We start from the raw sequence: 16,302 nt of genomic DNA, 5'->3' as shown, positions 1-16,302 counted from the left end.
TTATTTGGTAGATACTTTTTTTTCTTAAGAACATCTTTGCCCTGGTTTAGTGTTTCACATAGTGCCTTTTACTGTGACAGGTGTTAAGTTATATTTTACCTTGTTTTCCAGGTCGTGGAAAGCCCAGCTATCATCATTGAATGAAACAATAAAGAACTCCAAACTGGAGGTTTCCTGTTGTGCTCCATGGTTCCAGGATATTTTGCATTCAGAGTCACCTGAATCTGGTAACCACAGTACAAGTGTACAGAGCTGGGCTTTGATTCCACAGGACATAATGCATGGGCAATATAATTTTCTACGGAAAGATCATACCAAGACCAGTAATCCAGGAAGATCATGGAAGATAATGCACATCAGTGAACAAGAGGAACCCATAGATTTTAAATGTGTGTCTGTGACAGGATTCACTGCACTGTTTACTTGGGAAGTGGAAAGGATGGACTATACCATTACCCTCTGGGATTTGGAGAACCAGGGCATGCAGTGTTTTTCCCTTGGCAGAAAGTGTATTCCTGTAGACAGTAGTGGAGAGCAGCAACTGTGCTTTGTTTTGACAGGTGAGACTGTCTTGTATCAGACTGAAATTCACCATTGCTGAGATGTATGCTTTCCTACTGTATTTTACTTCTGCCTCAGTGCCTGCCTCACCTTTAAGTGGTATTATAATTGTTTATAGAGGAAGGTTCTTGTTATTCTTAGTGTCTCATATGTTTGGCTTTTAATTAACGTCATTTCTGCCCAGCTAAATGCTAAGATACTAAGTCAGAGAAAGTTTGAGAGAAATGAAGTTTATTATTATTATTATTTTTAACTCAAAGAGTCTTCATTTGACTTGACAAGCAGAGGTTGTAAGCTAGCTGCTCATGGGCCATGTATGAACTGCATATTTATTTTGCTTGGCTTGCACTGTCTAGGCTTTTAAAAAAGATTATAAACATTCATAATTAGAGGATTTCACACAAATTCTAATTTCCAGCTGTTACTGAAAAATAAGATCTGGCAACACTGGGCCTGCATTCCTGCATAGTTAACTTATGAGTTGGAGCTGTGTTTCAGTCATTCTCTTAGATGGGCCATTTTATTTTTCTCTCTTTTTTTTTTTAATTTTTTTTTAGACAGAGTCACTCTGTCGCCCAGGCTGGAGTGCAGTGGTGCGATCTTGGCTCACTGCAACCTCCACCTCCCTCCAGAGTAGCTGGGACTACAGGCATACACTACCACGCCCAGCTAATTTTTGTATTTTTAGTAGAGATGAGGCCTCGCAGTGCTGACCAGACTGGTCTCAAATGCCTGACCTCAAACAGTCCACCTGCCTCAGCCTCCCAAAGTGTTGGGATTATAGGTGTGAGCCACCATGCCTGGCTGTACTTTCATTTTTCAATAGAGATGAGGTCTCACTACCTTGCCCAGGCTGGTCTCAAACTCCTGAGCTCAAGTAATCCTCCCGGCTTGGCCTCCCAAAGTGCTAGGATTACAGGTGTGAGCCACTATGCCTGGCATGAGCCATTTTGTTTCTGATTAGGTTTTTCTTGCACTTCTCTCACTACCTGCTAGGCCCCTGTAGGCATGGGACATTTTGATATTTCAGATATGTATTCATTCACTGCATAATCCATCTTCTACAAAGGTATTGAATGTTGTGATTGGAATTAACCATGTGTTTCTTCTATACTCAGATTTTGGTAGTCTTGTATTTCTATGTGTCAGGAATAAGCTGTGAATTATTTTATAATAGTAAACCAGAAATCTGACATCTCTAAGTGATTAAAGTTTCCATGATTGGTTATGCAAGATAATATAAAGTAGAAATGTGGGATTTAGTGCTTTTTTTTTTTTTTTTTTTTTTCCTGATATGGAGTCTCCCTGACCGGAGTGCAATGGTGTCATCTTGGCTCACTGCCCTCCGCCTCCCAGGTTCAAGCGATTCTCCTGCCTCAGCCTCCCGAGTAGCTGGAATTACAGGCGCCTGCCACCACACCCAGCTAAATTTTTGTTTATTTTTGGTAGAGACGGGGTTTCACCGTTTTGACCAGGCTGGTCCCAAACTCCTGACCTCAGGTGATCTACCCACCTTGGCCTCCCAAAGTGCTGAGATTACAGGCAGGAGCTACTGTGCCCAGCCAATTTGTGCTATTTCATAAAATGCATTGCTCTTAAAATAATTTGCCTTGTGGTCAGTGTTTTAAAGATAAATTTTCTTGGTGGGTGCAGTGGCTCACGCCTGTAATCAAAACACTTTGGGAGGCCAAGGTGAGAGGATCACTTGAAGCCAAGAGTTTGAGACCAGCCTGGGAAACAAAGTGAAACCCTATTGCTACAAAATAATTTAAATTTTTTTTTAAATTAGCAAAACGATTTTTAAAAAATTAGCTGGGTGTGATGGCACGAAGCTGTAATTCTGGCTACTCCAGAGGCTGAGGTGGGAGGATTGCTTGAGGCCAGGAGTCTGAGGCTGCAGTGAGCTATGATCACACCACTGCCCTCCAGCCTGGGCAATGGAGGGAGACTCTGTCTCTAAAAAGGAAAAACCCACAAAACTCTTCTTTAAAAATGTTGAAAGATCATGATGAGTTAAGTAAGGTCATTTTAGTACATGATATCCAGTAAATATATTTGTAATTATAGTACTGAAGTATTGGGTAATTAAAAATTAATTCCTAAATCATAATCCTAAGATCTAATCTAATTTATTAAAGCTAACTTTTATTTTTCCTGTAGAGAAAGGACTCTCTCTGATTTTGTTTGGTTTGACTCAAGAAGAGTTTTTAAACAGACTCATGATCCATGGAAGTGCCAGCACTGTGGACATTCTTTGTCATCTCAATGGCTGGGGGAGGTGCTCCATTCCCATACATGCACTAGAGGTAACAGAATTAAATGCCTGTAGAACATTACTTAATTATTTTGTGTTATATACTTTTATTCGATTCAGGATTTGAGAGAATTCATTTAATTTAGCAACAAAAAGAACTATGGCCTTTACATATCTATTTAAACAGTTCTGGCTGTTTCATTACCCTAACTCTGCTTATACAAGATCTCTACAAGATTATAGTAAATGGTAAGAAAAAGGTACAGGAAATGGAGGCAACGTTAAACTAATGAGACTAAATGAAGTGGAAATAAGTTATGGAAAGCTTGAACGGTAATGATCTTTTATTCCTACCTTATGCTTCCTACTTTTTTTTTTTTTTGACACAGGGTCTCACTCTGTTGCCCAGGCTGGAGTGCAGTAGTACAATCTGGACTCACTGCAACCTCTGCCTCCCAGGTTCAAGTGATTCTCCCACCTCAGCCTCCCCAGTAGCTGGGACTGTAGGCACGCACCACCATGCCCACCTAATTTTTGTATTTTTTGGTAGAGGCAGGGTTTTGCCTTCTTGGCCATGGCTGGTCTCGAACTCCTAATTTCAAGTGATTCACCCGCTGTGTCCCAGAGTGCTGGGATTAGAGAAGTGAGCCACTGCACGCGGCCTGCTTCCTACCATTCTAATCCAACTTCAGAAGAGACATAACCTGAATTTATGTAGCATTTTATAATTCACAAACACTCTTTTACATGCAATATCTAATTTCGTCCCAAAATAACCACATGAGACAGATTGGGTAATTTATATTATTTTTATTTTACAGATGAAGAAACTTAGGCTCTCAGTGATTGAGTGGGTGACCCAGAGCCATATTAATAAAGACAGGAGCTAGAATCAAGGGCAGGGTACCTTTTGCTATACCACACAGTCCCTGAAGTTAATGATGTTATGTGCCAATTTCTTTAAATGACAGCTTTATTGAGATATAATCACATACCCATAAAATTCACCCTTTTCAAGTGTACAAGTGTACAGCTCAATGGCCTTTGGTATATTCAGAGTTGTGCAGCCATCATCACTAATTCAGAACATTTTCATCACCTCAAAAAAGAAACTCCATAACCATTAGTGGCCACTCCCTATTTCCTGTTGTCTCCACTCTTAAACACCAATCTACTTTCTGACTGGATTTTTCTATTCTGGACATTTCATGTAAATGGAATTATAAAATATGTGACCTTTGTGACTGACATCTTTGACCTAGCATGTTTTCAAAGTTCATATTGTATATAGCATGCGTCACTACAACTTCATTCATTTTTATGGGTGAATATTCCATTTTATCAATATATACTGCATTTTGTTTATCCATTCATCAGCTGATGGACATTTGGGTTGTCTCCACTTTCTGGCCATTATGAATAATCCTGATATGGACATTGTGTACAAGCTTTTGTGTTGACGTATGTTTTCATTTCTCTTGGGTATATACCTAGCTGTGGAATTACTGGGTCATTTATTATTTTTGGGCAATCCCCAAACTCTTCCGCGGTTAATGCACCATTTTACATTCCCATCAGCAATGTATGAGGGTTCTGCTAGCTGCACATCTTAACTAACACTTGTTATTGTCTGTTTTTTATTCTAGCCGCTCTAGTCAGTGTGAACTCAAAATGAAATGGCATCTCATTGTGGTTTTCATTTGTTTTTTAATAATGACTAAACATGTTGAACATGTTTTCATATGCTTATTGGCTATTTGTGTGTCTTCTTTGGAGAAATGTCTATTGAATTACTTTGCCCCTTTTTAAATTAGGTTGTCTTTTTGTTGAGTTCTAAGAGTTCTTGATATATTCTGGATGCTAGACCCTATGACATACATGATTTACAAATACTTTCTCCCATTCTTTGAGTTGTTGTTTCACCTTCTTTTTAAATTTTTTTTAACTTTTATTTTAGGTTCGGGGTACATTTGCAGGTTTGTCACATAGGTAAATTGCATATCATGGAGGTTTGGTGTACAGATTATTTCATCACTCAGGTAATAAGCATAGTACCTGATAGGTAGTTTTCAATCCTCACCTTCCTCCTACCCTCCACCCTCAAGTAAGCCCCAGTGTCTGTTGTTCACTTCTTTTTGTTCATGTGTACTATGTTTAGCTCCCACTTACAACTGAGAACACCCAGTATCTGATTTTCTGTTCCTGCATTAATTCACTTAGGATAATGGCCTCTAGCTCCATCCATGTTGCTGCAAAGGACATGACCTCGTTCTTTTTTATGATTGCATAGTATTCCATGGTGTATATGTATCACAAATTCTTTATCCAATTGATATGGTTTGACTCTGTGTCCCCAGCCAAATCTCATCTTGAATTGTAATTCCTATGTGTCAAGGGAGGGAGGTGATTGGATCATGGGAGCAGTTTCCCCCGTGCTGTTCTCGTGATAGTGAGTTCTCAAGAGATCTGATAGTTTAAAAGTGGCAGTTTTCCCCTGTGCTCTCTCTCCTGCCACCATGTAAGACATGCATTGCTTCCTCTTCACATTTCACCATGATTATAAGTTTCCTGAGGCCTCCCGGCCATGCAGAACTGTGAGTCAATTAAACTTCTCTTCTCAGGTAGTATATTTATAGCAGTGTGAGAATAGACTAATATACCAGTGTGCCAACCTAAATGCCAATCATGGGCATTTAGGTTGATTCCATGTCTTTGCCATTGTCAATAGTGCTGTGAGGAATATATTTATGCATGTATCTTTATGGTAGAATGATTTATATTCCTTTGGTTGTATACCCAATAATGGGATTGCTGGGTTGAATGATAGTTCTGCTTAAAGTTCTTTGAGAAATTGCCAAACTGCTTTCCACAATGGCTGAGCTAATTTACATTCCCACCAGCAGTGTGTAAGCTTTCCCTTTTCTCTGCAACCTCACTAGCACCTGTTATTTTTTGGCTTTTTAGTAATAGCCATTCTGACTGGTGTGAGATGGTATCTCATTGTGGTTTTGATTTGCATTTCTCTAATGATAAGTGATACTGAGCATTTTTTCATATGCTTGTTGGTCATGTGTATGTCTTCTTTTGAAAAGTGTTTGTTCATGTCCTTTGCCTACTTTTTAATGTGGTTATTTTCTGCTTGTTAATTTGTTTAAGCTCCTTGTAGATTCTGGATATTAGGCCTTTTTGTCAGATGCATGGTTTGCAAATATTTTGTCTTATTCTCTAGGTGGTCTGTTTACTCTATTGATAATTTATTTTGCTGTGCAGAAGCTCTTTAGTTTAATTAGGTCCCATTTGTCAATTTTTGGTTTTTGTTGCAATTGCTTTTGGCATCTTTGTCATGAAATCTTTGCCACAACCTATGTCCAGAATGGTATTTTCTAGGTTATCTTCCAGGGTTTTTAAAGTTTTAGGTTTTACTTTTAAGTATTTAATCAAACTTGAGTTGATTTTTGTATATGGTATAAGAAAGGGGTTCAGTTTCAATCATCTGCATATGGCTAACCATTTATCCCAGCACATTAATTGAATAGGGAGTTTGGGCATTTCAACAATATTGATTCTTCCTATCCATGATCATGGGATGTTTTTCCATTTGTTCGTGTCTTCTCTAATTTCTTTCAGCATTGTTCTGTAATTCTCATTGTAGAGACTTTTCATCTAACTGTATTTCCAGGTATTTTATTCTTTCTGTGACTTTTGTGAATGGGATTACATTCTTTATTAGGATCCCAGCTTGTACATTGTTGGTGTATAGAAATGCTGCTGATTTTTTTTACATTGATTTTGTATCCTGAAATTTTGCTAAAGTTGTTTATCAGATCTAGGAGCTTTTGAACAGAGACTATGGGGTGTTCTAGGTATAGAATCATGTAAGCTGCAAACAGAGATAGTTTTACTTCCTGTCTTCCTATTTGGATGCCTTTTATTTCTTTCTCTTGCCTGATCTGGTAGGACATCTAGTACTATGTTGAATAGGAGTGGTGAGAGTAGACATTTTTGTCTTGTTGTGGTTCTCATGGGGAATGCTTCCAGCTTTTGCCCATTCAGTATGATGTTGGCTAAGGGTTTTTCATAAATGGCTTTTGGTATTTTGAGATATGTTTCTTCAATGCCTAGTCTGTTGAGGGTTTTTAACATGAAGGGATGTTGAAGGGAGGATTGCTTGAGGAGCAAGCAATGGTTTTTGTTTTTACTTCTGTTTATGTGATGAATCACATTTATTGATTGCATATGTTGAAGCAGTCTTGCAGGCCAGGCATAAAGCCTACTTGATTCTGTTGCATTAGCTTTTTGATGTATTGCTGGATTCAGTTTGCTAGTATTTTGTGGAGAATTTTTATATCTATATTCATTAAGGATATTGGCCTGGTTTTCTCTTTTTGTTATGTCTCTGTTTTGGTATTAAAATGATGCTGGCCTCATAGAATAAGTTGTGGAGGAGTTCCTCCTCAGTTTTTTGGGCTTTTCACCTTCTTGATGGTGTCCTTTGAAACACAAAAGTGTTTTATTCTTATGAAATCAATGTATCTTTTTTGGGGGGAAGAGGAGGTCATTTTTGCTTTTGGTGTTGAATCTAAGAAACCATTGCCTAATCTGAGATGGTGCAGATTTACTCTTAAAAGAGTTTTGTAGTTTTAGCTCTTACAGTTAGGTTTATTATGCACTTTAAGTTCAATTTCTTATATGGTATGAAGGAGGAGTCCACCTTTTTGCATTCTTTTTTTTTTTTTTTTTTGAGACGGAGTCTTGCTCTGTCGCCCAGGCTGGAGTGCAGTGGAACTATCTCAGCTCCCTGCAGCGTCCGCCTCCTGGGTTGAAGCAGTTCTCCTGCCTCAGCCTCCTGAGTAGCTGGGATTACAGACATGTGCCACCACACCTGGCAACTTTTTGTATTTTTAGTAGATACAGGGTTTTGCCATGTTTGCCAGGCTGGTCTCGAACTCCTGACCTCAGGTGATCCTCCTGCCTCAGCCTCCCAAAGTGCTGGGATTACAGGCGTGAGCCACCATGCCTGGCACTGTATATATATATATATATATATATTTTTAGACTCAGCGTGATTTTTTTGATTCATCCATGTGTAATGTATATAACTATAGTTCATTCAGTTTTACCCCTGTATAGTATCCCACTGTATAATATGTCTTTATCCAGCTTTCTGTTGTTTCCTCTTTTTTTTTTTTTTTTTTGCTGTTACAAGTGGTGTTGCTTTAAAGTTTCTCATATATCTGCTACAGCACATGTGCAAGGGTGTCTCTAGGGTGAAACCAGAATTGCTGGGTCATATGGCATGCACATCTTTAATTTTATTGATAATACTCTAGTTTTCCAAAATTGTTTTATCAGTTTATGCTCTCACCAGCAGTGTACATGAGTTCTCATTGTTGCATTTTCTTGATGTTCTTGCCAGCACTTGATTTATAACATTTTTTCCAGTATGATGATATGATGGATTTTCATTTGCATTTCCCTGATTAAGGTTTAGCGTATGTGTGTGTGTGTAAGATATTTGGATTTTTTTCTTTCATAAGTAGCTGTTCAAGTTTTTTGCCTATTTTTCTTTTGGGGTGTTATTCTTTTTCTTATTGGTTTGTAGTGCTGGATATTCTCTAGATACCAATTCTTTGTTGTTTGTATGGTGGATGTATTCTAGTCTGTGGCTTGTCTTTTCACTTAATCCATGGATTCTTTAATATAGTTCTTAATTTTAATGGAATTTAATCAGTCTTTTCCTTTATGACTAATGCTATTTGTGACATCTATCCTTAAATTATATAGTTTTTATGTTTTTTCCTCAAAGTTTTTAAATTATGTTTTTTTTGGCCGAGCGTGGTGGCTCAAGCCTGTAATCTCAGCACTTTGGGAGGCCGAGACGGGTGGATCACGAGGTCAGGAGATCGAGACCATCCTGGCTAACACGGTGAAACCCCGTCTCTACTAAAAAATACAAAAAAAAAAACTAGCCGGGCGAGGTGGTGGGCGCCTGTAGTCCCAGCTACTCGGGAAGCTGAGGCAGGAGAATGGCGTAAACCCGGGAGGCGGAGCTTGCAGTGAGCTGAGATCTGGCCACTGCACTCCCGCCTGGGCGACAGAGCGAGACTCCTTCTCAAAAAATAAATAAGTAAATAAATAAATAAATAAATAAATAAGTAAATAAATAAATAAATAATGTTTTTTTTAAATGCAGCGGAGAGAGCTCAACTCACAGCAATCTCTGCCTCCCAGGTTCAAGCAATTCTGCCTCAGCCTTCCAAGTAGCAGGGATTACAGGCACCTACCACTACACCCAACTATAAATTATGATTTTCATATTTAAGTTCTTTATCCATTTAAAACTTATACATGATATGGAGTATTTTAATTTTTTCCCATACTGATAACCATTTGTCTCAGCACTTTTTTGAAAAGTCCTGTCTGGGAGCAGTGGCTCACGCCTGTAATCCCAGCACTTTGGAAGGCTGAGGCCGGCAGATCACGAAGTCAAGAGACCAAGGCCATCCTGGCCAACATGGTGAAACCTCGTCTCTACTAAAAATACAAAAATTAGCTGGGCATGGTGGTGCGCACCTGTAGTCCCAGCTACTTGGGAGGATGAGGCAGGAGAATCGCTTGAACCCAGGAGGCGGAGGTTGCAGTGAGCCAAGATCACGCCACTGCACTCCAGCCTGATGACAGAATGAGACTCTGCCTCAAAAAAAAAAGTCTTGTCTTTTACCACTGATGCCTTGAGTGTCTTATATTAAGTTTCCACATATGCATGAGTTTGTTTTTGACCTCTCTATTCTGTTCATAGGTCTTTCCTTAGGCCAATTCCATCTTGCCTTTATTATCTAGGATTTTAATTAGGGCAAATTCCCTTATTCTTCAGGGGTGACTTTACTGTTGTCTGTTCCTTAATCTTTAATTTTTAGGATTAGCTTGTCAAGTTTCATGAAAAATTGTTAGGATTTATATTAGAATTACATTAAATCTATACATCAAGTTGGGAAGAAATGGCATCTTTAGGATATTTAATCTTCATATCCATAGTCTCGTCATTTTTTTGGGGGGGTGGATCTTCATTAACGTCTTTCAATAAAACATTACAATTTTTCCATTAAAAGCTTGGCATCTTTTCCTCTGTGGTGTGTGTGTTGTGTATATATTTAAATACTATATTTATTGTTTATTCTAAGTGGTTTTTTTTTTTTTTTTTGAGACGGAGTCTCGCTCTCTCATCCAGACTGGAGTGCAGTGGTGTGATCTTGGCTCACTGCAACCTCTACCTCCCGGGTTCAAGCGATTCTCCTGCCTCAGCCTCCCAAGTAGCTGTGACTACAGGCACGTGCCACCGCACCCGGCTAATTTTTTGTATTTTTAGTTGAAACGGGGTTTCACGGTGTTAGCCAGGCTGGTCTCGATCACTTGACCTCATGATCTGCCCGCCTCGGCCTCCCAAAGTGCTGGGATTACAGGTGTAAGCCACTGTGCCCAACCCTAAGTGGTATTTTTTAAATTACATTTTGTTAATTGACAGTATAAGGAAATATAATTAATTTTTATGTATTGATTTTTATATCCAGCAAATTTGTTAAATTAATCCTAATAATTTATCTGTTAGATTTTATTGCATTTTCTATATAGTTAATATGCATATAACATCAGAATAGTATAGTTTTCTTTCACCTTTTCAAATCCTTGTATATACTTTTTAACACTTTTTTTTGAGACCAGGTCTCACTCTGTCACCTAGGATGGAGTGCAGTGGCACAGTCCTGGCTCACTGCAGCCTCTGCCTCCCAGGTGCAAGGGATACTCCCATGCCAGCCTCCGAGCAGCTGGGACTACAGTTGCACACCACCACACCCAGCTAATTTTTTTATTTTTTGTAGAGACGGGGTTTTGCAATGTGCCCCAGGCTGGTCTTAAATTCCTGGCTCAAGCAACCCTCCCTCCTCAGCCTTCAAAAGTGCTGGGATTACGGGTGTGAACCACCATGCCTAGCCACCACCTTTTTTCTTAATTGGGGTACTAGAATCTCTAGTATAACATTATCCAGAAGTAATCTTTGCCTTATTCCTCAGTAGAGCACACATGCTCTCTTCTCTCTGTCTATCCATCTGTGTGTGTGTGTGTGTGTGTGTGTGTGTGTGTGTGTTTTGAGGCGGAGTCTTGCTCTGTCGCCCGGACTGGAGTGCTGTGGCGGGATCTCAGCTCACTGCAAGCTCCGCCTCCCGGGTTTACGCCATTCTCCTGCCTCAGCCTCCCGAGTAGCTGGGACTACAGGCGCCCGCCACCTCGCCCAGCTAGTTTTTTTGTATTTTTAGTAGAGACGGGGTTTCACCGTGTTAGCCAGGATGGTCTCGATCGCCTGACCTCGTGATCCGCCCGTCTCGGCCTCCCAAAGTGCTGGGATTACAGGCTTGAGCCACCGCGCCCGGCCGTGTGTGTGTGTTTTAAGATACCCTTTATAAGGTTAAGTTCTCTTATGTTCCTTGCTATGAGGTTTTATCATGAATGAGTATTGGATTTTTATCGAATGCTTATTCTGTATCTATTGAGATAATTATATGAGTAATCTCCTTTAATTTGTTTCTGTAATGAACCACATTGATACATTTTTATTTTTGTATTGTGAAATACAATGTGTAAAAACATACGCAGAATACAGTTTAACAGATAATAATAGTTACTATTATAATTATTATTATTTTTGGAGACAGTCTCACGGTCACCCAGGCTGGAGTACAGTGGTGCAATCTCAGCTCACTGAAACCTCTGCAGCTTAGGTTCAAGCGATACTCCTGCCTCAGCCTCCTTAGTAGCTGGGATTACAGGCATGCACCCCCACACCCAACTGATTTTTGTATTTTTAGTAGAGGCAGGGTTTCACCATGTCAACCAGCCTCATCTTGACCTCCAGACTTCAGGTGATCCGCCCTCCTTGGCCTCCCAAAGTGCTGGGATTGCAGGCGTGAGCCACTGCCCTGGCTAACAAATATCAAGCAAAAACTCTTATAACCACCATCCAGCTCAAGAAATAAAACATCACAAGGATTCCAGGAGCTCCTTTGTGCCCTCTATTAGTTTAGAAGTTAAATACTCACTTTCTATTCTTTTAGAAGCTATCCTAGGAAATACAATGTACATACTTAAATTATCAGATCTAAAGTTTGTTTTTTTGTTTTGTGTGTGGTTTTTTGTTTTTTTGTTTGTTTTATTTTGTTTTTTTTTTGAGATGGAGTCTTACTCTGTAGCCCAGGCTGAAGTGCAGTGGCATGATCTTGGCTCACCGTAGCCTCCGCCTCCTGGGTTCAAGTGATTCTTGTGCCCCAGCCTCACGAATAGCTAGGATTACAGGTGCCTGCCCCCATGTCCAGCTAATTTTTTGTGTTTTTAGTAGAGACATTTCATCATGTTGGGCAGGCTGCTCTTGAACTCCTGACCTCAAGAGATCCACCCCCCCGCCTCAACCTCTCAAAGTATTGGGATTACAGGCATGAGCCACCACGCCCAGCTTAGATCTACAGTTAATAACTAATTGTTTTGAATAGCACAGGTCCGTTGAATGCTTTAACTTCATTTACTCTTAGCCTATTCATGTTATTGTTGTGGTTTTTTTTTTAACCACATTAGGTATTATTATGTATTTAGGTTCAATTTTCACCATTTATTTTGCTTTTTAAACTTTTTGCTGAAAATGAAGACACAGACACATACATATCCTAGGCCTAGGATCATCGATATCACTGTCTTCTACCTCTCTACATCTTGTCCCACAAGACAGTCTTCAGAGGCAGTAACATGCATGGAGCTATCATCTCATACGCCTTTTTCTGGAATACCGTGAAGGACTTACCTGGGGCTGTTTTATAGCTAGCTTAAAAAAGAATTAGAAGGAGTACATTCTAAAATAACAAAAGCATAGTATAGCAAATAATAGGCTGTCGGAATTTTCAGCTCTATGATAATCTTATGGGAACCACCATTGTAAATTTAGCCAGTTGTTGAGTGAAATATTGTTATGTGGCACATGACTACTCGGTTTTAATAAAAGTTCCATGTGCTTGAATATTGAAAATGTATTTTCAGCCCAGGCGCAGTGGCTCACACCTGTAATCCTAGCACTTTGGGAGGCCGAGGTGCGCAGATCACTTGAGTTCAGGAATTTGAGACCAGCCTGGCCAACATGCAAAAACCTCATCTCTACTAAAAATACAAAAAAATTAGCCAGGTATGGTGGCTCACACCTGTAATCCCAGCTACTTGAGAGGCTGAGGTAGGAGAATCGTTTGAACCCAGGAGGTGGAGGTTGCACTGAGTGAGATTGCGGCACCGCACTCCAGCCTGGGCAACAGAGCGAGATCCTGTCTCCAAAGAAAAAAAGGAAAACAAAATGTATTTTCCATGTGTCACATTGGTCTTTCAATCAGAAGTAGTTAGACAGTTGACACTTTGCTCAGTCCTTCTTTTTTTTTTTGGGGAGACGGAGTCTCGCTCTGTTGCCCAGACTGGAGTGCAGTGGCCGGATCTTGGCTCACTGCAAGCTCCACCTCCCAGGTTTACACCATTCTCCTGCCTCAGCCTCCCAAGTAGCTGGGACTACAGGCGCCCGCCACCACACCCGGCTAATTTTTTGTATTTTTTAGTAGAGACGGGGTTTCACTGTGTTAGCCAGGATGGTCTCGATCTCCTGACCTCGTGATCCGCCCGCCTCGGCCTCCCAAAGTGTTGGGATTATAGGCTTGAGCCACCGCGCCAGGCCTGCTCAGTCCTTCTTAACCACTATGAGACTTTGTTACATTGTGGATAATTTGTTCATAATCTTCCAGTGCTCTAATTCTTTCTTCACCCATGTGTAATCTGCTATTAAACGCATATGTTTCTAATTTAAATTTTTATTTTTGGAATTACTATTTGGTCATTGTTTTTATATGTGTGATTTTGAAAATTTTTAAATCTGCAGAAAAACAAAAATTAGTAAAATGAACATTAAGTTAAATTTCACCTAGATTCACCAACTATTAACATTTTACCACATTTGTGTCTTTTTTTTTTTTTTTTTTTTGAGATGGAGTCTTGCTCTGTGCCCACCCTGGAGTGTAATGACGTGATCTCTGCTCACTGCAACCCCTGCCTCCTGGGTTCAAGCGATTCTCCTCCCTCAGCCTCCAGAGTAGCTGGGATTACAGGTGTGCACCACCACGCCTGGCTAATTTTTGTATTTTTAGTAGAGATGGGGTTTTACCATGTTGGCCAGGCTGGTCTCAAACTCCTAACCTCAAGTGACCTGCCCACCTCCCAAACCACATTTGTTTTTTGTTTTTTTTGAGACGGTGCCTCACTCTGTTGCCCAGGCTGCAGTGCAGTGGCGCGATCTTGGCTCACTGCAAGCTCTGCCTCCCGGGTTCACGCCATTCTCCTGCCTCAGCCTCCTGAGTAGCTGGGATTACAGGCACCCACCACCACGCCCAGCTAATTTTTTGTATTTTTTAGTAGAGACGGGGTTTCACCATATTAGCCAGGATGAAACCACATTTGTTTTAATTGTACCTTTTTTTTCTTTTTTGCTTAACCATTTTGAAATTGCAAACTTTATAACCTTCATTCTTAAGTACTTTAGTATGTATATCATAAGAACAAGAATATTATATTCATTGATAATTTAGTTTTTACTCCCATTACTCAGAACAAAGGTATAGTTTGTTTATAGTCTCCCTCTGGGGCCAGTAATTTTTCTAGTTTATCTTTTTTTGGTGGGTGTCACCTCACATGGACCCTAGGTTTGTCCTGTCTTTTCTTCCTCCAACATAACTCCCCCCAATATCTCTCACCTCCCTTGGTATATTAACACCTAGAACTTTGGCCCATTGGCTCTCAAAATCTGGTTTCTGGACCAGCAGCTCACCATGACCTGTGGATTAGAAATGCAAATTGTCAGGCCCCTCCCAATATCTATTGAATTAGAAAGTCTAGGGGCAGAGCTTTGCAATCCACAACTTGAGAAATTCTCCAGGTGATTCTTATGCACAATGCTTTATGCTAAGGGTGGCAAATTTTTTTTTTTTTTTTTTTTTTTTAGATGGAGTCTTGCTGTGTCACTCAGGCTGGAGTGCAGTGGCGCAATCTTGGCTCACTGCAACCTCAACCTCCCGGGTTCAAGCAATTCTCCTGTCTCAGCCTCCCGAGTAGCTGGGACTACAGGCGCACACCACCACACCCAGCTAATTTTTGTATTTTTAGTAAAGATAGGGTTTCACCATATTGGTCAGGCTAGTCTTGAACTCTTGACCTTAGGTGATCCACCCACCTTGGCCTCCCAAAGTGCTAGGATTACAGGAGTGAGCAGGAGTGAGCCACTGTGCCCGGCCTTTTTTTTTTTCTTTTATATATATTTTATATATTAAAATATATATATATTTAGAATATATAATATATATTTATATATATATTCTCTCTATATATATATTTTTTTGTCTGAGACAGGGTTGCACAGGCTGGAGTACGGAGACGCAATTACAACTCACTGCAGCTTCAACTTCCTGGGCTCAAGAGACCCTCCTGCCTCAGCCTTACCAGTAGCTAGGACTACAGGTGTGCGCCACCATACCCAGCTACTTTTTAATTTTTTTTTGTTTAATTTTTTTTTTTTTCTAAAACCTTTTTAGAAACAAGGTCTCACTATGTTGCCCAGGCTGGTCTCAAACTCCTGGGCTCAAGTAATCCTCATGCCTCAGCCTCCCAAAGTGCTGGGATTACAGGCATGAGCCCCGTGCCCCACCAACTTTGTAAAGGATCAGACAGTAAATATTTTAGGCTTCTCAGGCCACATGCTCTTTTTTGTTTTGTTTTTGTTTTTTGAGACAGCGTCTTGCTGTGCCGCCCAGGCTGGAATGCAGTGGCACAATCTCAGCTGACCACAACCTCCACCTCCCGGGTTCCAGCGATTCTCCTGCCCCAGCTTTTGAATAGCTGAGATTACAGGCGCCTGCCACCATGCCTGGCTCATTTTTGTATTTTCAGCAGAAACGGGGTTTCACCATGTTGGCCAGGCTGGTCTTGAACTCCTGACCTCAGGTGATCCACCTGCCTCGGCCTCCCAAAGTGCTGGAATTACAGGCATAAGCCACCACACCTGGCTATCATACTTTAAAGAAAAAAAATACGTTTATTTTATTTTTGTTTATTAAAAATATGGAATGTGGCCGGATGCAGTGGCTCACACCTGTAATCCCAGCACTTTGGGAGATCTAGGCGGGAGGATCACCTGAGGTCGGGAGTTCGAGACCAGCCTGGCCCACATGATGAAACCCTGCCTCTATTAAAAATACAAAAATTAGCTGAGCGTAGTGGTTCAGACTTGTAATCCCAGCTACCTGGGACTCTCAGGCAGGAGGATCACTTGAACCCAGGAGGCGGAGATTGCAGTGAGCCAAGATTGAACCACTGCACTCTAGCCTGGGCGACAGAGCAAGACTCTTTCTCAAAAAAGACAACTGAGA

At 40.5% G+C, this 16,302-nt stretch overlaps 2 protein-coding genes across 8 annotated transcripts in view; one reads left to right on the top strand and one right to left on the bottom strand.

The window, feature by feature from the left end:
* The window catches only part of RTF1 (RTF1 homolog, Paf1/RNA polymerase II complex component), a 236,534-nt gene that overhangs the window by 198,120 nt on the left and 22,112 nt on the right, over nucleotides 1-16,302 (bottom strand). The gene's annotated exons all lie outside the window — the stretch shown is intronic.
* The window catches only part of SPG11 (SPG11 vesicle trafficking associated, spatacsin), a 42,333-nt gene that overhangs the window by 12,754 nt on the left and 13,277 nt on the right, over nucleotides 1-16,302 (top strand). For all 7 annotated transcript variants that reach the window (XM_026447816.1, XM_026447817.1, XM_026447820.2 and 4 more), the window contains exons 6-7: nucleotides 112-560; nucleotides 2,722-2,867. In XM_026447816.1, coding sequence (XP_026303601.1) covers nucleotides 112-560; nucleotides 2,722-2,867 — 595 coding nt within the window. The remainder of the gene's footprint in view (nucleotides 1-111; nucleotides 561-2,721; nucleotides 2,868-16,302) is intronic.

Source organism: Piliocolobus tephrosceles, chromosome 6 (genome assembly GCF_002776525.5).
Source record: "Piliocolobus tephrosceles isolate RC106 chromosome 6, ASM277652v3, whole genome shotgun sequence".
In the NCBI taxonomy this organism is placed as follows: domain Eukaryota; kingdom Metazoa; phylum Chordata; class Mammalia; order Primates; family Cercopithecidae; genus Piliocolobus; species Piliocolobus tephrosceles.
This window is presented reverse-complemented; position numbering and strand designations above follow the sequence as displayed.